This window comes from Schistocerca serialis, chromosome 3 (assembly GCF_023864345.2).
Source record: "Schistocerca serialis cubense isolate TAMUIC-IGC-003099 chromosome 3, iqSchSeri2.2, whole genome shotgun sequence".
Lineage (NCBI taxonomy): Eukaryota > Metazoa > Arthropoda > Insecta > Orthoptera > Acrididae > Schistocerca > Schistocerca serialis.
In genome coordinates this window covers 576,239,082-576,262,237 of record NC_064640.1, presented here as the reverse complement: position 1 = coordinate 576,262,237, position 23,156 = coordinate 576,239,082, and the positions used below count along the sequence as shown (strand labels likewise).

The window sequence follows — 23,156 nt, the reverse complement described above, 5'->3', positions numbered from 1 at the left end:
CACTGCAATAATATTTCACGTTGGTTTTGAATTTATAAAAAATGGTAACTGCAAAATCGCTTTCATTTATGAACCCTGCTTTCTACAACGTCTTTCATGGTTAGGCGACCCTTACTTAATAAATAGAATCAAACATACACTAACGTTTTGTTTTAATTTTATGATGTTTCTGTTGTGCACAGATGCCTAATTATTAATGGAATTTTGCAGGCAATACAGAGCTGTTTGTTGTGGTGACGAGTGTGTAGTGCTTGCAAGTTTTTATTTCAGAGTTCTGACTTTTACTGATGCAGATTATTTTCATAGTGTAGTAACGTATACTTTTACAAGAATCACACACAAAGATAATTATCATTCTTATTGTTCAAAATATAATTCTGTCTCATTTGCAAGCAGATTATCAAGTATTTTCAACATTTCATGGAAACCGAATTACACTTTTCTAAACTCAAACTCTGCATTACTCGTGGAGTCGCAATCTTAAACACGGACAGCAGAGTTTTATGTGCAGATGTGAGCAATGGCCTTCTGTGAGGTTATCCAAACGTCCGTTGCTCGCTGCTCCCTTGGCTGTGTTCATTCTGAAGCTGTCTGAGATGAACCTGCATTCACTGACAGCAGCAGTTCACGTCGTGTTTGAAAGCACTTGTCATTGATCATGGGTGAAACTCATCTCCGGTCCCTGTCAGTTAGGATCTTTTTATGACCACTGTCATCATGCCATGTCACATGGCTGCTAGTGGTACACCATTCCTTGTAGAGACGCTGGGCAGTCCCAGCTGATACAATAACAAATTGGGCCACTTCATTTACGTTGTGTTCATGCGTACGTCAAAACACGATACGTCTTTTCTACTATTCTAGCACTCTCCACGTCGACTCATCTTACTCCACTGATTCCATACAACCGATTGCCCCATACACTGTCGCTTCACTGTCACGACTTACGCCAACGGTGGATGATGATCAGCACACCTCGTGCCAGTTTTAACGCATCTACATCGCACCAAATCAACCAATGCGGCTTTTTAACGGGGTGAGCATATTTGCGTGGCTGCCACCTGCTCTGGCAAGCGATTCGTCATGTTAACAACTGGAAATATCATACGCTACTAATCGCTGCAGAGACCGGCAAGCGGCACTGGGGGAGATAGTCACTTACGATGTGTTGCGCAATCGTGTCGCTGTGAACCTTTTCTGTCGTCTCCCTTTCGATTTCAAGCATCAGTCAGTGCGAGTCGCGTATTGTATATCACTTAAGATATACAGCTTTAGTATGACCGGCGTCTGTAGGATCATTATTATGATGAAACCAACTGTAAAGACAAAAAGTTATACTAGGGAATAAAATCCTGTCATATTAAATTGACAAAAATGATTAAGACATTGTTATTGATGCACATTTCACATAATTGCGATATGGGAACTGTAATATTTTGATATGATAATTATTTCAGAAGCGTAGCAATGATCTGTGAACCAAAATTCCTTAACTAATTTTATAAAAGCATGGAAATCTTAATTGTAAATTCAAATAAGTGTCATTGAAACAATGCTAATAAGATCGTAACTTTGAAATCGTTGAAATCTATATAAGAAGCGATGGCAATAGCTGAATCAAGTTAGTATTGCTTCAGCTTTTTTTTTAAGTTCTACATCATGTTTTAGAAACAAAACGAATGTCAGTTTTATCTGGGTTGTGATGCAATAAAACATATTTAACAGGTATTTTGATTTTGTCTGTTTCAGCTACATTATTTTTTGGTTCACTTGACAAAAATTGCTTGACAGACATGAAAGTGGACTTAGATATTATATTAGGTGGAGGAATGACTTACACATCAGTCAAAATCATCGACTGTCAGCAACTTAAGTAACAAAAACTGGTCACATTGTAAGTACTTGACACCTGCTCACTGAAAGGGCCTGAACGTATGAGCATGCAGATTCCTCCAGAAGACCACTTGATACTAACATTATTTTTACTGTAGGATTCATAATTTTGAATTCTGGGAGCTGTTTCTGAGAACCACGCCACGTGAATTGCCATGCTGACTGCAGAGTAAATACTCATTACTTGAGGGAATTCAGCCAGATAACAGTGGTAGCCATTACAATTTCATTGAAGGAACATCAGATTGGGATTTGGGAATGCAATGAAAGGAAAAAGAAAGTGCAAATTACTTTGCTGTTGAGCTGTGCTCCATTTTGATGTGTGGTTCTACATTGGTTTTCACTGGTTAGACTTCTAGGGGTGGGGGTCAGATCAAACAGAAGATCAGAATCTGCTTTCACTTTCAGTTTTTCATTTTTGTCTCTGTAAGGTTTTGGTTTGTCTGATGGTTTTCCTGTCTTGACTCCTGTGATGGAAGATGACTGCACTTTACTATGATCTGCAGCCTGTGGCTCTCTCAGCCACTGATTGATGTTACATTGATGGACTGTTTAATCCTGGAAGAGAGCAACTTTGGAAAATGCTTTCTTCCTTGGAAATGCCAGAGGAGAATAAGGCATCCTCAGCTGCACTGAGCAGGTGGTTACTGCTGGTGCTGTGGGTCTTGTAGTCGAGGGAGTTGATGTCCATTCCCTGAACTGAAAAACATGCTTTGAGATGTGGCTAGGACTATGAGTTGCTGTCTGAGATCTTGTCATCATCATGATACATGTGGATTTTGTCATAGAGTTTATAAACCTAGATGATGATGTCAACTGGGTGGAGTAGTTCAAATTTGTTCTCATCACGTTGATTTGGCAGGAGGGCAAGCATTTTATATTTCTGGATTTTCGTCTTCCTCTTTAGAAATGAACATATTGGCAAACTGAGGATTGGCGTTCTGGGCAATCCTTCTTCCCCTTCAGATATGAACATATCAGCGTACTAGGAGTTTGTGTTCTGGGCATTTTATGCATGTGGAGAGTTTTTCCCATGGTCTCTACCATTATGCATTGTCCTTCTGTGTGCTCCACAATTAGGTTCATTAGTACAGCAGCAGGAGATGTGTCTGGTACCTAAAGCATCATGTAGATGGAGTAAAATAGGGTTTCATATTACACATATTGTGAGTATTCTGTGTCCTCCAACATCAATATGCCTCGTGATGGTTGGGTGTTGTGTGCTGTCCTTAGGTTAGTTAGGTTTAACTAGTTCTAAGTTATAGGGGACTGATGACCATAGCTGTTAAGTCCCATAGTGCTCAGAGCCATTTTGAACCAACATCAATATATTTGTCATTCTTTATGACATTTGGTTACAAGCTCATCAATCAGCTTCCTCACAGGGTGTATATTAAGTTACTACAGGGTGGGGCAAATAAAAGTGGCCTGGAGAACAGAGTTCCAGGGTCCAAAGAAACACCGCAGAGGAAAGGAAATATAGTACTCACCTGATTAAAGCAGATGTTGAAAGTGACCATCATACTTCTGTTGGCACTTCTGGATTCCGGAAAGCAAGTTGCTTAAGGTGAATCCAAGCTGGACTGCTGGAATTGCTGTGATCTCATCCAAAATGTTCTGCTGCAGTTCTTGAAGCCTATGAAGGTTGTTTAAATACATCTTAGACTTGAGGACTCTCCACAAAAAGTAATCACACAGGTGACCTGGGTGGCCAGCTAGGGCCGTGACCAGACTACCCTCTGCTGATGACCAGACTACCCTCTGCTGACAACTCTGTCAGGCATGAAGATTGTGTAAATGTGCTCCAAGGTTTGGCCAGCTGTATGGGTAGTTGCTCCATCCTGCTGGAGGAAACTGTAGGTCTTTTCCTCCATCATTATTGCTGCCACAAATGGTTTCAAAATGTTGGCAATGTAACACACCAAAGTCAGCATCTGATGAAAGAAGATGGGACCAAATATGCAGCATGCATGCACTGCACACCAAACCCCAACCTTCTGATAATGCAGTGGTGTTTCATGGAAGTTATGCAGATTCTCTGTTGCCCAGAACCTGTGAGCTGACATAACCACTCAGGTGAATCAAGGCTTCATCAGTCCAAGCATTCATTGTTTTCTCAGTGAACAGCACTCGAAAAACTGGAGGCACGGAGGAGCATCTGCTGGTATTAATGTATGAACAACAGACACTTGTTAGGGATGCATGTGCAGTTCCAGGTGGAGTATTTGTCTGCATGATCAATGTGACATACCAGTCTCTTGTGACAGGCTTAGTGTCAATTTGGTAGGACTCTAAAGCTCTTTGTGGTGGTCTGCAGCCACATTTTCTGGTGTGTGGGTAGGTTTTGGAATTTTTTTGACTTGTTCAAAGCAGATGCTGTCTGACACCATATTTAGACTAAGACATGGCACTCTTTGTTGTCAGTTTGACATCACTAAACTTCTCAGCAAACAACTGACCATACTGTTTCCACAACTTTGTTGTCACTTAACTTTCCACAATGAACACTCACTGCTCCACTGTGACTACGATTGTCCCCTTTGTACTGCTTGATTCACACTGATATACCCCGCACTATGCTCAGCTGGTGTGGATCATGTGAGGGGCTTACATTTGGTGTGCACATCATGGGGTGTGGTTATATGCATACATTCACATCCAGTCATATCCAATCATCTGGGCCACTTTTATTTGCCCACACTGTAGAACTATCTCTGATTTGCCTGATTCCAGCATCCAAGTGTAATTACTGCTGGTTAACAATGCTTTCAGCAATAGTGATTTTTGTTGCCTGCCACGAGTGCTTCGCGTGGCAGTTGAGGCAGTGCGAGGTGTGTAGTGGAGTTCAGACGACGCGTGTGCCAGCATTGCATGGACATACTTGCTAATTTGCATTTTGTGTAATTATTCACACTGTGTTCTGTCTGCTTTAAGGTTTCTGTATGAATCAGTTAATGCCATCTGGTGGTATGAGGTTATGTTTTACATTATAACACAACTGCCAGCTGTGTTATATTATGACAATGCTGTCTCTCTCCAGTCCAAGAAGTTAATGATATATTTATTTCATTTACTGATAGTTTGAAGAAGCATTAAGTGACCTGAGTGTCACACCAGTAGAAGAGAGTTCATGATCTGAGTGTCCTGCACACACAGTTCTGCTGCAGCACAGATAACAGGTAGGCACAATGCATTAGTGTAATCGTGGGAAAACTGGAAATGTATTTCAGAGTTGAAGTACTCAGGACAGTATGATTCTTGTGGGCAAAACGTCCAATTTTCACTTGAGTTCACTGCAAAATTCTGTTGGTATATGGACCAAATGCAATTTCATGTTTAGCTGCAGTGAAATCATGCCAGAAATTTGACCAAGGGTGCACAGATACGGGTGACATTGATCCACCATACAGTCCATATCCTGTGCCATACATTTTCCATCTTTTCAGCAAACTGAACGAACAACTCCATAACCGAGGAGCAAATGTCTGTTCGATTGTAGAGGAACTGAATGACTGGTAGAATGTTCAGACTATTGTTCACCAAGACTTAGTGACTGTTGAAAAATAGCATCATTTATTTGTGTCATTGTGAATTGCTGTAGAGCATTCAATAAAAGTTACTTGGTCTGCCATGATAATGTGTAATTTACCTGTTGACATTCCCTTTTATTTCATAAAAAAAAACATTTTTTCCTGCAGGTAAGTACTCAGGGTTTCCACATCAGTTTTGTATTACATCTCTTTCCATTTTAATTAACATAGATCTTTCAAGTGCAGTATCCAGAAGGACAGATTGTTTCAGTTACAGGAAGAGTAGCAGATCCTCCACCGCGTATGAAGTAGATCTCTGTATTTTAGTGCATCCTGGAGATGATATCGAAAGTGGTGAAGCAGACATGGAAATGATCTATGAGGCATGGCTGCAGTCGCAAGAAGTACTTTACATATCCCAGTGCTGGGTATACCCAGTGAATGGGCTTTGGCATAACTGACACGTTAAAAAAAAATCAACACAGACAATTAAATCTGGACTGCATCATCAATCCACAAAAGTAACTATAAATATTCTTCTCTTGAAAACAAGTGAGATGGATGAAAAATTACAGCTATGTAATTGTGGGGTCCTTCATATGTTTTTGCTATAAAGACCTCATCTTCTAGAATACTGTGCTACTATTTATTTAATGTGTATGTAGAGTCTTGGCAAGCAGAATAAGTCCTCTGTTTGGAAATGATCACTTTTGTTCCTACGAATTTACTGAAATATCAAATTGTTTTCCATGTGCTATACATAGTTAATTGTGTCACAAAAGAATTCTTGGACATGGACTAAAAGGGTGGCAGGGGGAGAGGGGAAAAGGGGGTGAGGGAGAGACAGAGAAGTGGCAGATCTAAGTCAGTGGCTGTTCCATGTATTTGCAGACTACATCTGTAGTCAATGATGGCTTTAAGCGCCAGTGATGCTCAATAATATTAAAGCCGTTAACAATCATCATCGTCATCATATCCAGCTTTGATTTCGACACCCTTGTTTATTCCAATTCCAAGTAGGCTACAGGTGATTTTCCCATCTCTTCTTAGGATGCCCAACATTTATTTTCCCTTGCAGTTTATATTTGTGTATTCATTTAGTTATTCATTCATCTGACAGCACTTGAACGTACTCATGTCATTTCTTTCTGTACTGCTCTGTTTTCTGAAGTATGCTTCTGATTGCCAGTTCTCTTCTGATTTCACTATTCTTAATCCAATCTATGATTTTGTGACCAGATAATTGTCTTAAGAGCTTCAGCTATGCTGCTTCAATCCTGCTCCATCGACTGGAGTTAGAGTCTAAGTCTCTGACCCGTACATTAGAACTGGTAGCATCATCACACTGTAAACTTTTAGTACTCGCTCTCTCTCAGTTTTTTTGTGGAAAGTGTGATTTACAGAACTGACCAACTGTTGAAATTTTTACAGTTTGTATTCTTGATCATTTGTTTTAATACATGAGATCTCCAATCCAACATATTTAAAAGTACTTATCTTGTTCTAGCAGTTTATCATAAACTTTTTTTCTCTTAGAGCTTTTTACCATGGAATGCCATTATCTTAGTATTAGCTTTAAATATCATAATATTATAATCCTTTTCTATCTTTTGAAAGGACCAGTTTGCTCTCTGTAAATTATCTTTTGAGTCTACTAAAGGTGCAGTTCCACTGAGGCAACACGTGGGCAGCATGTGGCATGTGGCTATGACACACACTACAAGGAGCAATTCAGTCAGGGCAACACATGGCAATACTCTGCATGTGGCCTTGTAGCACACTGCACTAGGCAAATTGTTCATACTTTCATGTGCTGCCTGTCGACAAGAAATGACGTGTTGCTGCTTGTCACCAGATATCCAACACTCAGTGGATCCAGGCAACTTATTGCATGTGACATGGAGTGAACAACTGACAGAACAACTTCTTTTATTGCAGATTATCATAATTCATGTGAGTTGTGGAACATTAGAAGTTAATCACCAAGTTTAATAAACTTTTTGTAATAGCCTGCTTTTGTCAATTTCAGTGATCCACAAAACAGGCTGTTTTACATTAATAGATTATATACATAAAAGTGTTTACAATTCAGTTTAAAATTTCCATTCCCTTGCTTTATACAAATTCATATTCTGTCTTTCTGTACACACATCAGTAGTGATCTTGGAAAGGTACAAATCCTTCCTGTACCACACAAACTCATCTTGAACTTCTTTTGCTTGTAAAACTGACATCCATAGTCTGCATTGCAAATTCTCCATGCCAATAATCTGGATTATGGACATTCATGGTCCATGAACAAGATTTCCATCGGTTGTGTCATGTCAAATGTCCCAAGAGGAAGTTACAGTGGTTCTGAAATGAAGCTTTTTCTCAATAAATTCTGAAGTGAAACACATGTTGTAGTAATATAATTTCTGAATTTTCCACAAATAGCAACAGTGATTTTCTAAATACACAAAACACTGATGCCAACAACCCAAAACTTCTCACCACTTCTCTTTCAGCATGTGAGTGCCTGAAGTCATACTGTCTTCCACAAAAACGGCTTTCATGGTGGCCTGAAAATGGTTCCATAGTGTGTTCCTGTAGTTGAACTGCATCATTAGCCACTTACACATATGGTGACACATTATCACTGATAAAATATGATTCAGTACCCCTGCACTATCATCACTGAGTTTCTTTTTTCAATGGCTATGTTTTATAATCTACTGTGGTTTATCACAATACTGTCCATTGTATTTCAGCCTACAGCATCTGTACAAACTTAATTATGTATATTGATAATAATAACAATTTTGCATTGCTCAGTAGCCTTGTACACATCTTTCTACTGGACATGACTTCAGAGATCTGTATGTCCCTAACTTAACCCAGTTATCCAACCAGAAAAGAGGACCTACAACTCAACATGGAATCCGCACCATGTATTGGTTAAAAAAAAAAAAAGTGGTGAAGCACCATGTGTTGTTTCTGGTGACTCATCACATTGTAGAGATGAGGGTCAACTTAAAACAAAAACTGTAAACTCCATGGTCCAACAGAGATTCAATCTCATGACTTCTTGCTTTCCAATCACACATTACACCACTAAACCATCAGGCCTGACATTTATACAGACAGTTCATCTGTACGTTTTTATGAGGGAGTTTCCAAGTATCAAAATATGTGAATATATGATCATATCTTTCAATTGCATTGAATTAGAAGCTTAAATTTTTTACACCACCAAGGGACCATAGATCTTATTACCTGACATAAAACCGGCTCAATACCTCTATCCATTCCTGAGTAAAAGCAGTCTTAACAAACAAACAGATACATAGCCAGGCAGACAACAAATATCTTTTAAAGTGATGTAGTGACAAATTAACCATATTCAGATTTTTTTCCTCTACTTGTACTATTAAACCTTACTTCCTGTCAAATTTCATGAACTCTACATGGGAAGTACACCTACATGTCTTGATGAGTGAGTTTGCAAGTATCAAAATATGTGACAAATGGCCACAACTTTTGACTGCATTGCTTTAGAAGCTTAAATTTTGCACACTGGCAATGGATCAAAGACTTTAATACACGACATAAATTTCAACTTGACACCTCTACCTGTTCCTGAGAAAACAGGGTCTTAACTGTAGGGCAGATGCACAGACAGACAGACAGACAACAAAGTGATCCTATAAGGGTTCCGTTTTTACTGATTGAGATACAGAACCCTGAACATCAGCAAAATTTGTGACTGCAAACTAGATTAAAAAATGATAACATGGAGCAGCTCGCCAAAAAATATGGCTGTAGTGTTTTGGAAACAAACACAAAAATTGAGAATTTACAGACAGCATTCTATTGTGAATGTAAAAAGCTGGAGCATTAAAAGAAAAGTGGCACATCACCTAAATGAGGAGGAAAATTGTTTGCATTATGATCTACAAGGTTTTACAAGATGTTCATGAACCAAGGAAAAACATATCTATCATGAGCGAAGGGGAGTACTCTGAGGGAAGTTCATATAAGTGAACCAAGTGATGATTCAATCATATTGGGTGTGTTTGTAGTTATCCCTGTGCTTGTAGATTTAATAACAGGTTAAATACTTGACATGTCTTTCTTCTTTTCTGTTACTCAAGGTTACGATCAAGAATGCAGTTGTTACTATCATTCGCAAAGACTGTTCTGACGTTGCTTTAGTGGAATGACTGTGGCGCATGTCACAAGCATATGCAAATTGCAGAATGCAACACAGGCAACACTTTTTCTCGGCAACAGCAACTTTTTAGCACAGTTTCATGTAGCACACAAAAAGTTAGCAACACAAAGTGGCACCTACCATGCAACTTTGAGGCAACATGTCCCCTATATTGCCTTGATGGAATCCCACATGAAAGATAATTTTATCATTTGCAAACAGGAGTGCTTTAGTATCTGTTTTAATTATCAACTTTAAAAAAAGGTTGCTCTATTTCTTGTACTGCAGGTATGTGTCTGCAGTCCAGATACACACTGAAATTCCTGTGCCACAGTACCAGCAGGTACAAAATGGTGCAGCCTATATCCACTTTATCAATGGGCTGCACTATTTTGTTTTGGCTCCGCTAGCAGCATGCTACAGTACTGTGTTAGGGGGATTTGAATGTGTATCAGCACTGCACACCTGTACTTGCAGACAATGGCAAAAAAGGAGATGATTAAAACTTTATAACTGCGCAGTAAAATTCACGAGTCTTGAACAGAAAGACAACACAACACCATTCCCATTAGAAATGTTTTGGAGTAACAAAAGGGAAAATAATGAGCTTTACATTCTTCCTGATCTTGGCATCAGAAGTAAGTATACATGAACCAGGTCATAAATATTATTATGTGAATTAAGTTTGAAAATGCGATGCTTTACAGTCAAGTGTCACCGGCTTTTGATCAATTTTTTGTGAAGTGAAAATCTTGTTGACTGCACTATCTTCTCTTAAATGAGTGTACAGCATCCTAGGATGTGAATACGAAAATCACAACTGAAACTATAACAAGTTTCCAATAATTCATAAGCTACAGCGTTGAATAAAAGTTTCTACGATGTTTAAAGGTACTTGGCAACTCATATTTTATTTTCATTTCCATAAATATTTTGCAGAATTATTCAGTTAATTCACTTCATTTACAAAGCATCTTTATGGCATTGTTTCCTTATCTGTAGGGCATGTTATAACATTAAAATGCAACTGATTTTCCACTTCTGCTATATTACTATGCAAACCGCTCTCTTGTATCTATTTATTGAATACTTTGTTTCCAGAAAACACATATTCCAAGGGAAATTCAAATTTACGTTCAAATTTATGACCACTTCTATATGAAATTACATTTTCTTTCCATCCCTTTATAATTTCTTTCATAGATAGATAAAGTGGAGTTGTCTCATTTAGAGACAAGAAAACAGCTCACACTTGCATTAATTTTGTTGTAGTGGAAACATGAGTTGGAGATTACCTCTTGAGCATGTTGATACTTTGTCCTCAAATTAAACCAGACATCTGTCAAGTTGTGTGAATTTTCGGAAGTAATTTTTAGCTTTGAAAACAAATGAACACCAATTTTTGCACTGTGGTCATCTTAAACAACTTCTTTACTAAGGTAAGTTAAAATAGTCTTTTTTCATCTGACATAGAAAACATGAAAACCCTACATTAAACCACAACTATACAACAACCAATGAATAACACATACTTGCCATTCACTACCACAGGATGGCTGAGATTAACATAAAAATAGGAAAAACGTGAGAACAGACTTATTTGTCTTCAGGAATGCAAGATTTATGTTGCCATTATCAAATATAAAACTCTTTTGGTGACATTGCAGCTGCTCCTCATGTATTTTTATGTTCATTATGTTTATTATTAAAAATTTGTTTTCCACTTCATATCTACTAATGTATAATTTACTTTGTGTGTTCTGCTTTGTAATTACTAGTAAGGTATTCGAACTCTAATAATTTCCATATGAACAGCTTAAGGCAAAGCATGGGGCACATGACCTGTTTTCTTTTGCCCAATGTTTACCCTCCCCCTGCCCCAAAGTGGAAAGTGAGTAGGTCAAGCGCAATATGCACAATACTGTGCAATTCTGAACAAACTAAAACTCAGAAGATTGACTTCATCATCAATCACTGATGTATCTGCTTGCATGACTGTGCTTGAAAAAATAGAAAAGCTAGAAATTTTGTAAAAGGTAGTAGCAATGTTTAGTTTGCTTTGCTACGTACATCGTAAAATTATAATTTCTATGGGAGGAAGACACACAGCCAATACTGCGACTGATCTCCTACTTTGGGAAAATTGTCTCATATATGGAAATGACAGAGATGTACAACTAAACAGACAAAACTGTTGTTTACAGGCTCTGTTATAGTCAGTGGAACAAGTCTCAGCCTTTCATTATTAAAGGGCTGACTGGCAATTTGCCGAATTGATTATGAATTTCTGATATACACTGTAATCCCAGGAAGCATTCTGATTTAATTTAACTATAAAGGGCTTGTGATTAGCTTGTCAAAAGAGTCCTAATGCAACTTAGGTGACAGTGCATTTTAGGGGCAGATTGGTGTTTATTTAACTATAAAGGGCTTGTGATTAGCTTGTCAAAAGAGTGCATTGATGGGCTCCAAAGAGTCCTAAAGCAACTTAGGTGACAGTGCATTTTAGGGGCAGATTGGTGTTTAGTTTTTTTTTTTTTTTTTTTTTTTTTTTTTTGTCATTCATTGCTAAAACCACTGCTACTGCCATTAAATGAAACTACTGTATGGCAGGGGGGACTACTTGAATGGCTATAATTTGGTGTTTTAGGTGAGCATTAATAGTTTTTAGAGGGAACACAGCTACTTTCTACAGTGAAAATGTTTGGAACCAAGTATGCCTGAATGCCACAGGTTCTGAATAGTTGTTATCAGATCTTCTGTAAAGTGCCTGGATTCCAGATTTCATAATGCACAAATCAAATAGTAAGTGACTTTAATGTTGTGTGCCCTTCAGTTCTGCAGCTATAATCATTATCATAAATTTTATGACTTTCAGATGGCCTATAAAAGAACATTCTGTTAGAATCTTAATGCAAGTGGGACAGTATGAAGAGTCAGAGACAGTGCGTTATGGTCTTTTCGCTCCCATCAGAGACTTTGGGTTTCAAAGTACAACTCTAACCAGGTTAATAGTAGCTAAAAACAGTTTAGTTACTTACCTGTTCACGTGAAAGCTAATCATTGTCAGAATTAAATAAGTTTTACTCTCCTGACACACTTTTCATAATGTATAAGATGTGACAAAAACCTCAATTTATTGGAATCGTGCAGTCTTATTTGATTGCAATGAATATAAAAATATTTTAAATTGTAAGCAAAAGATATGGATAACAAAATACATTTTGTTACAAACATAATTGCTGTAAGTACTTCTTACATGTTATAACATGAGTTAATAATATTCACTAGCCTTATCATGTTCACACTCACTCTTCCAAAATCTCAAAAAGAAGATTCTTCATAGCATATAAAATTAAGAAATCTCACGTAGTTTGTGCCAAACACAAAAAGCACAGGTTTAATATACAGCACGAAACACTATATTGATGATAAGAGAAATGTCACTCTACAATCTTTTCCATCTTCTGGATCCAGTACTCATATTCTGAAAAACATATTATACTGGATCTACAGATGGGAATATCCCATGCTGATTAAGCCACTTCAAACAGATTTTGTGCACTGCAGTATTTTCCAGCTTCTGTGCTTCTTGCATTATTCGTAGTACGTCATCTACTCGGTTGTATTTCACTGCTACCAGGTAAGCTGACTTCAGCTGGTGACAAAGTATGTATCCTGAAACCTAAAGAAACTTAGATGAGAAAGTGTCAGCTTCTTAGAGTTACTAGCATTCTCATTTAAGATAATGAGACTGATGACTGCAATAAGAAATGGCATGAAGAGCATGGTTGTATCACTTTTCTTTATTACACTAATAGTTTTAATTTGAGTCTATTGTCACATTTGTCTGTCTGTTTCATTCGGATTTCAAAAATTTTCAAATCTATTAAAACAAATAAAATATATGCCAAATTTTATCTTGAGCAGTTGGTTACACAACCCTTTCATGATGTAAGACATTAAATCTCCTGGGAATATTAGACCTAACATTTTTAATTCACTGAAGGTAAGTAAAGGAATCAGTGATCACAAAAATATTATAATATCAATCATTAGTGAAATTACAATAATTACTTGTAATGATAAGAAAGTCTTTCTCCTTAGCAAGTGTGACAATAAACTGATATCTAATTAACTTACAAGCACACAGAAAACTTTTAGCACTAACAATGACAATGTGGTGGCTTTATGGCACATGGTGCTGCTGACACTGTTGTTGATAATGTTGCTTTGGAGCATTCAGTAGTGTAGTTACCAGCACCCTTGCTAAAATTATAATAGACAGCCACAGTTAGAAGGCTTAGAACTTAAAAAGTGTACAAAATAGAACACACTTAAAACATATGGGTTAAGAAACAGAAGGCAGAAGAAGTAGCTCAGGAAAGTATGGATGGATGACCACTGGAACAAGATTAGACATTTAATAAAAACTTAAAAAGTCAGACAATGCTAGTCTGATAGAACACAGAGCACATTATCTGGTGTACCACTTGCTGCACTCGTCTCTCACATAAAACGCATTCTGTTAAAATGTAGTGTATGGCACTTGGTACATCACAACAGCTATGTATTAGTGGATCATCTCACCGAAGATGGAATCCATGCATCACAGGACAGTGTCAAATACTAAGGTCAGTTAAAAGGACTTAATTTGTTTCTGTGGCTGGAAGGAGCTAGCGCATATGCAGATGGTTGGCATAACTGATCTCAGCTTCTTCTTCCTCACTCCTAGCCACACTTTCTATAATCAAAACATGACTCTGGGCCGCAACAGCAATGTCAATTCATGAAGGAGGACTTTAAATCGTGTCACTTTAGGTAAGAAAATGACTCCTTGGTTGCTGCATCTAATGCGTAAATGCTCCAAATTCCCATATACAGTTACAGTACAAATTGAAGAGTAATGCAAAATACACATTACACAGTTATACTGCATGCAAGATAAATAGGGATCAGAAAGACTCTCTAGGTTTAATGATAAAACACTGCCTCACAAAAAAAGTGAAACACCCAGAACACACAGTCGGATGTCAATTTAACTGCGTACATCTACACACCATCAATGGGTTAGTAAATGATTAGAGTTGCAATTCTCTGTGACACATAGAATGGCCACGAGAGTGAATTAGTGATGTTCATGTTGAGTGTTGATGCCAGGCCTGGTAATGTATACAGGGTGAAGTGAAATTCGTGCTCTCGGGCTTCGCAGCGCGAAATAAAAAAAAAAGTCTTTCACAAAATTTCTGCTGATGAGTACATCCAGCAGAAAAAGGACATTAAGGAGTCGCAATCTGGCAACACTGTAACCACATGTATGGTAACTACCTCTGTCAGCACATATTACACGTGCTGTACAGTTGGTGCAGTGGATAGAGTTTTGGGTTATCATGCAGAAGGTCGATGATTCGATCCTGAGTTGGGGCATATGTTTTTTATTTGGTAAATGTAGTCCAGGTGGTACGGTATCTGGCATCTTAATCGTCAACAGCAATTGCACTGGGTCCTCTAGCAAACATTTGCACTTACAGACAACAATTGTAGAAAAGGAAGATTGGTCAGCTTTGAAAGAAGCCTTTTCCATGTTGTGGGCATGAATTTCGCACCACTGCATCTACCAGATGTGAAACCTATTTTCTTTGTACTCTCCTTCAATGGTCCCATAGATTAGTACCAACTATTATTCTTGCCTCATTCAGGTCCATTACATTTCGTTAGGGCCTTACATTACCACTAGGACTAGCAACATGCTTTGCAAGTAATGTCCAATCTCGGTTATTACTTCTGTGTGTTATCACCATGGTCCCACTAATTATGCCTTTCACCATTGAATATGGTGACTGCATGATGTTTAGTACATATCTCAATGCATTATTATTATCATTATTATTATTGTTGTTGTTGTTCTATCGATGGGATTGTGGAAACATCACGTCTACTACCATTAGGGAAACTATGGAATTCGAAACCAAACATTTCAAAATTAGCAGTGTCAGTATGAATCATCCAGAACAATGTCTTTCAGAGGGGTAATGCACGTTAGGTGGAACAGTGTTTATACTGTATGTGCTGTCCACCATACAAGGACTAGTTGCAAGCAGAGTAATGTGCCATGACAGACTCCAATGTACATGCGTACACATATTGAATTTTCTCACTGTAAACCTCTAAACCAGTGTGGCAGATGTATGGCATACACAAACGATGAATATGTAGATATGCTTCTGGTCCTTGGTGCATCTGCTAACCGGTCTGATGTTGCTGCTCATGAATATACTACTAGATATCCTCGTCAATGCCATCCAGATAAAAATCTGTTTTGTCATTTAGAGCTGCGCCTTTGGGAGTCAGGTTCTCTCCTTCCACCATTGTATGACAGGTCGTCCATGGACTCGCTGTACTCCAGCTACTGAGGAAGCTGATCAGGAGGTCATACACCAAGAGCCTCCGCGAAGTACATGTAGCATAGCAAGGCAGCTGAGTGTCTTGCAATGCACGGTCGTTAACTTGCTGCACGAGCATGGGCTGCACCCCTGTCATTATGCTTTCACCACCCCTAGCATTATGCTTTCACGCATCTTGCAGGTCGCCATCAGCAGATGCAATTCTGTGAATGGTTTCAACAACAACAGGAAGCCAATGATGACTTTGTGAACACTGTAATATGGCCGGATGAAGCAGCATTCACTCATGAGTGTCTCTTCAATATGCACCATGCCCACCATTGGTGAGAGGTTAACTCGCACATCACTCATGACTGTGGATATCAAATTCACTTTGGTATCAATGTCTGGGCCAGAATATTGGGTGTTGGGGCCCCTACATGTTGCCTGACTGGTTGGCTGCACAAAGGTATCATGCATTCCTCTCAAACTATCTGCCTGATGCACTGCAAGATGTTCCACTACATGTTCGGTAGAGGAAACATGATGGTACACTTCCACACTCTGGATTTAATGTGCGACAGTATTTGGACAGAACATATCCAGGGAAATGGCTCAGACATGGAGGTCCAGATGTATGGCCACTGCATTCACCTGACCTAAATCCCCTGGATTTCTTCCTGTGGAGACACCTGAAGAAGCACGTGTACTGTATTCCGCCGATGAATATGGAAGAACTGGTAGCGCGCGTTCATGCTGCTCTTGTTACTGTGGATGCCACTTTGCTGCAAAGGGTCCAGAGCTGTATGATCCGACAAGTTGTGCAATGTTTGGACATGCAGGGAGGTCGCTCTGAGGACAACGTTTTCTGTTGTGAAGGTCATGCAGCCATTAATATGGACATTATTATTGTCACTGGTTGCTAATGTGCAACATCTGATTGCTCATATTACATGTAATATAAATGATAAGTATATGTTGTGTTACTGAACTTTGCTATCATCTTTAGCATCTCGAAATTGATACTGTTTTAGTAGTTATTCTGTCCTATGACGGATCACTTGTTTCAACTGTCTATTTCTTATTTGTCTAACCATGTATTTGTTATACTCAGCATTACAAAGTGTTGTAAATTTAGGATACATTTAACCTAAGAAACAGTGTATATTACAATGTGAAATGACAGAATGAAATTAGCAATTCTATCCACTGCACCAACTGTACAGCACATCTAAGATGTGCTGACAGAAGTGGTCACAGTGTTGCCAGATTGCCACTCTTTAATGTCCTTTTACTGCCGGATGTACTCGCCATACGAAATTTTGTGAAAGACATTTTTTTATCACTGGCATGTGAGGAGACGCACTGCGAAGCCCGAGTGCACAAATTTTGCTTCACCCTGTATAAAGGGATGTTGAGTGATCACTATGAAGGGCAGGGAGATGCAGTGTATTTGTGTCAGATAACTCTGTCAGCTGCTGAGAGAGTCTGAAAGGTGCCACATTGTGAGTCTCCATTAAGCTGGCTGGTTGAATCATGCAATATTATGTTATGTTAGGGTAGGGTAGGTTAGGTTAGGTTAGGTTGGGTTAGTTTTTGGGGCATTCAGATGTGACAGTGGCCTGATGAAGGACTGCATGGGAATGTCAAGACAGACAGATTTGTCATCAATGTTCCAGCTGACCTTGTCTGACCACCACAAAAGAGGAACATTGTATTGTGCACCAAGCACATTGTAACTCCGCCCATATCAGCATCTGCGATCTGAGAACAAGTAATACACTTCATGCAACATTCTGTGTCATCCTGCACCAGTGGTTGGAGACTAGCAGCAGCTGGGCTAGGGAATAAATGTCCCATGCGTATGCTGCTGTAAACATCACAGCACAAACAGCTGTGTTTGGAGTGGTGCTGTGACTGGGTAATGTGGCCTATCGATGAATGGCATTGCACCACATTCAGCAAATCAATTGAGGTGCCACACTATGCAGCATGACCATCATAGGCATGAATAGTGGCGACCTGGGGAGAGGTGCTTATGGAATATCATCTCAGTTATGCAACTGGATTCATGATTTCCTGTCTACATCTACATCTACATGGTTACTCTGCAATTCACACTTAAGTGCCTGGCAGAGGGTTCATCGAACCATTTTCATACTACTTCTCTACCATTCCACTCTCGAACAGTGCGTGGGAAAGAGGAACACGTAAATCTTTCCGTTCGAGCTCTGATTTCTCTTATTTTATTATGATGATAATTTCTCCCTATGTAGGTGGGTGTCAACAACATATTTTTGCATTTGGAAGAGAAAGTTGGTGATTGAAATTTCGTAAATAGATCTTGCCGCAAAAAAGGTAGTAGTAGTAGTAGTAGTAGTAGTAGTAGTAGTAGTAGAGGGGTTTTTTGGGTGCACGACAGCAAGGCCTTCAGCGCCCGTTCAGTAATATAGTGAGACGGGTGTCAAGAAAAAAACTCGGAAAGTTTACATAAAACAGAACATAAAACATGGGGAACAATCATTGAAAAATATGTGCTCACCCACACCGAAGCGTGGGATGAAGCAGGGCGTCAGCAGTAAAACATGGACAACACAGGAAGAAAATGGTAGAGGGAGCTAAAACAATGTAGCAGATGGAAGTGGCTGGCTGACCGCAAGGAAAAAAGGGAGGAGTCAGCCACTCTGCAATACACTAAAACCTCCAGCCTAAAAGTTTAGGCCAGAGTCCAGACACATCACAAAACTTAAAAACCCTAGACACACACGTCTCATCGTTAGCTAAAACACAAGGCAGATCCCCATCAACTTGTGCTTCTGCCTTTGCATCACGGTATAAAATGCAGTCTGTTAAAATGTGCCGGACAGAGATGTGCACACCACAAGCATCACAAAATGGGGGATCCTCCTGCCGTAATAAATAGCTATGTGTGAGAGGACAGTTCCCGATCCGAAGACGTGTGAGGGCCACCTCTTCCCGCCTGAGCAACCGGCAGGAGGAACGCCATGGCCGAGTGGTTGACTTTACCGACCGCAGTTTATTGGCCGTCACCACCAGCCATTCGTCCTTCCACAACTCCATGCACTTCCTGTGGAGTGCAGCGATGACTGACTGCAAGGGGATAGGGCACTGGACCACATCCTGCTCTCTGCAGGCCTCCTTGGCAGCCCGATCAGCCTGTTCATTGCCCCAGATGCCAACATGACCAGGCACCCAGCAGAAGGATACCTCTTTAGCCCGCCGTTGGAGCAAGTACAGTTGGTCATGTATCAGTTGGACCATCTCCTCAGTCAGGTATAGGTTCTGCAGAGATTGTAAGGCACTAAGAGAATCGGAGCAGAGAAGAAATCGATCGCCCCGAACACGATGCATCTGCTCCAGTGCCTTCAGGATCGCGTGGAGCTCCGCTGCGAAAATTGTATATTCAGCAGGGAGGCGAATCCGGGTAACATGATCAGGGAACACCACAGAACAGCCAAGGAAAGTCTCCTGTTTGGAGCCATCAGTGTAAACGACAGTGAAACCGTGATGCACATCTAAAATGTTAAAAAACAGAGATTGGAATGTAAAATCTGGTGTGACATCTTTCTTAAAATTAGTCAAATCTAAAATAAGTTTGGGTCTCCGGAGGAGCCAGGGTGGAGATCTGCTCCAACCGCGACGTAAAACACGAAGACCAGCCATAGACATCGCACCGAGGCAATCCTGTGCGCGAATCCCATAGGGCTGTGTCGCACGTTGCCAGTTATGAAACAATCGTGCCAGAGGAGACTGAGCAACGGTATGGTATGCAGGGGTGTATGGTGTGGACAAAGTTTTATATGCCTGGCGCACTGTAAGTAGCCATCGTCGCATATGAAGCGGTGGTTCACCAGCCTCTGCACAGAGGCTTGGTATGGGGCTAGTTCAGAATGCCCCAGTGGCCAACCGAAGCCCTTCATGGTTCACAAAGTCCAACAACTTTAAGTAAGACGGCCTCACAGACCCATACACCGTGCACCCATAATCGAGCCGAGATCGCACAAACGCCCTGTAAAACTGGAGCAGACAAGTCCTGTCAGCTCCCCATGTACTGTGGCTAAGACATTTTAAAATACTTAAAGTCATAAGTGACCGCCATTTCAGGTCTTTAAGATGAGGTAACCACGTGAGCTTCGAGTCAAAATGAGCCCCAGAAATCTCACCGTGTCTTTAAAAGTAAGAATAGTTTCCCTCATCCTCAACTCAGGAAAGGTTAAAATCGAACGAGAATGGTTAAAAAGAACACATACAGACTTCTCGGTGGAAAACTTAAAACCACTCTTCTGCGCCCAGTCATCCAAACGCCTAATTGTAAGTTGCAACTGATGAGTTGTCATTGCAAGGCTTGAAGAAGAGCAAAACAAAGAGAAATCATCCACAAACAAAGAACACTGGACAGGACTTTTCACTATGGAAGTAATGCTATTAATAGCGATGGCAAAGAGAGTCACACTTAAAACGCTACCCTGAGGGACACCATTCTCCTGCGCAAAGCGATCAGACAGGACAACACCAATTCGGTATCTAAAATATCGTGGCGAGAGGAAAGACTGAATAAAAAGAGGAAGACAACCATGAAAACCCCATTCGTGAAGCTGCTCCAGGATGAGACGCCTCCAAGTGGTATCGTAGGCCTTCTCGATGTTGAAAAATACACCTAGAAGGTGATGACGGCGTAGGAAAGCTTATTGTATTGCCGCCTCCAGGAGGGCAAGGTTATCGAAGGTGGAACGAAACCTCCTGAACCCACACTGAAAGCGACTAAGGAGTTGCCGGGATTCTAATATCCAGACAAGGCGGCGGTTGACCATCCGCTCCAAGGTATTCCCTATGCAACTAGTGAGGGCAACACTACGGTAGCTACTTGGGCTCGTGCGGTCTTTCCCAGGTTTTAAAAAAGGGATTAAAACTGCCTCATGCCCAAATGGCATTAAAAAGTGTGAGGAGGATTTCTCTGTTGCGCATTGTGAGGTGCCACAGCATACTGTAATGGATCCTGTCGTGACCAGGGGATGTGTCACGAGCTCCAGACAATGCAGAATCCAGCTCCCACATAGAAAATGGGCAGTTGTAAATTTCATGAGAAGTGGACTGGAAGTCCAGACTACATCTCTCAGCAACCGCTCTATGGTGCTGGAAACCTGGATCCTGACTGGTTGTTGCAGTAACTGTGGCAAAATACGCTGCCATAGTCTGGGCAATGGCTCGCGGATCCGTGTGGAGAGTGCCGTTATTCATTACAGCAGCTATGGGGCACCTCCCTCCTCTGCCAGAAATTCTCCTGATGGTCTCCCACACAATGGAACTGTTGGTGGAACTATTAATGGTGTTCAGGAACTGTTGCCATGACCTCTTCTTGCTCTCACGAATAATGCGGCGACATCTTGCCCTCGCCACCCGAAAGGCTGCAAGATTCTCAGCAGTTGTCCGACACTTGAACCGACGCAGAGCTGCACGCCTGGTCCTGATTGCAGAGCGGCATTCGGCACTCCACCAAGGCACAGGTGGCCTCTTCCGGTGGCCTGTGGACTGTGGAATGGATGCTGCAGCGGCGTGGTGGACTGTTTTGGTAATATGATCCACCCACACCTCAACATTCGCACAGTGTTCGAATTGGGCCAACTGGCTATAAAGTGTCCAGTCAGCTCCACTGAGCACCCATCGTGGTGGTCTCCTTTCGGTGCCCAGGCCATCTGGCAGGTGAATCCAGATTGGGAAATGATCACTGCCATGCAAGTCAGTGACCACTTCCCAGTGAGCACTGGGGGCAAGAGCCGGAGAGCAAAGCAAGAGATCAATGGCAGAGAACGACCCAGTTGCTGTGCAGAAATGAGTACTCTGTCCTCCATTGAGCAAGTAGGCACAGGATGACTGGAGAAGCCTCTCAATTGCTCTACCCCTGGGGCAGGTAATTGCAGAGCCCCAAAGCACATTGTGGGCATTAAAATCACCACAAATAATGAATGGCTGGGGGAGCTATGTAAGAAGGTCGGTGAGGGCCGCTTCATCAAGTGCATCATGTGGGGGCAAGTAAAGCGAGCATACAGTCAATGGATGACACACGTGCACAGACACAGCGACGGCCTGTAAAGTCGTCGTAAGTGAGAGAGGCGAGGAGGGGTAGTCTGTCCTGACAATGAAAATACCTACGCCTCCTCTAGCTCTCTTTCCATGCAGGTCGTCCTTTTTGTGGAGTGTATCGCCTCGTATCTCAGGGGAGTATGATGGATGGAAATAAGTCTCCTGGAGACAGAGACACAGTGGTCTACCCTGAGATAGTAGACGAAGTTCCTCCACATGCGTCCTGAATCCTTGCAAGTTCCACTGAAGTATAGGAGCCATCTATGATGGGGGTAGCACCTTCATCCTGTCTCTCCGACGGGGCGGGGAGACTGCAGCAGGTGGAGGGGCAGGCGTGGGGCGAGATGATTTCCCCAAACATACATCGGATTCCATCAACTCTGGGGAAGAGTCAGATGAAGCCTCACGGAAAACAACATCTGCATGGTCAGACGGTTTACCATGTGATTTGACCCGCTGTTGCTGCTGTACGGGAGCTTTCTGAGGTTTGGTGGGCTTTGGGGGAGCTGAGTGGCAGTGGTAGTGGCTGTACTGGGCTTCAGAACATCCTCAGCTGTTGGAGGCGTCAGGTGCTGGCCCAAGTTCACCACTGTACCTTTGTCTGCCGTTCGAATAGGGGCTACTGGCTCTGAAACACTGGCTGCATTGCAAGTGCACTGACAGCTGCATGTATTAGTGCCAACACTCACCACCTCTGTCTGCGTTGAGGCATCGACTTTTGGAGTAGGCTTCTGAACCAGGGATGCAAAAGATGTAGCACATGTGGGAGGTTGCATCGACTTATAGATCTTCTTGGCCTTGCCATAGGGGATACGCTTGGTTGTTTTTATTTCCTGGACTTTGCGTTCCTCTAAAAATATTCGGCAGTCCCTACTTCAAACAGGGTGGTTCCCAGAGCAATTGATACATTTGGCTGGAGAGGAGCAACCAACTCCTTCATGAGCAGCTTTACCACAGTTGTCACAAGTCGCTTCGCCTTTGCATCCTAAGGTGGTATGCCCAAAACGCTGGCATTTGAAACAGCGCATTGGGGTCGGGAAATAAGGCCTCACACTA

At 41.1% G+C, this 23,156-nt stretch overlaps 1 protein-coding gene across 1 annotated transcript in view; it reads right to left on the bottom strand.

The window, feature by feature from the left end:
• Window positions 1-12,735: 12,735 nt before the first annotated feature.
• Window positions 12,736-23,156, bottom strand: part of LOC126470466 (zinc finger FYVE domain-containing protein 26) — a 370,429-nt gene continuing 360,008 nt past the window's right edge. The window contains exon 34 of the mRNA XM_050098326.1: window positions 12,736-13,300. Within this exon, the coding sequence (XP_049954283.1) occupies window positions 13,115-13,300 (186 nt within the window). The 3' untranslated portion in view covers window positions 12,736-13,114. The remainder of the gene's footprint in view (window positions 13,301-23,156) is intronic.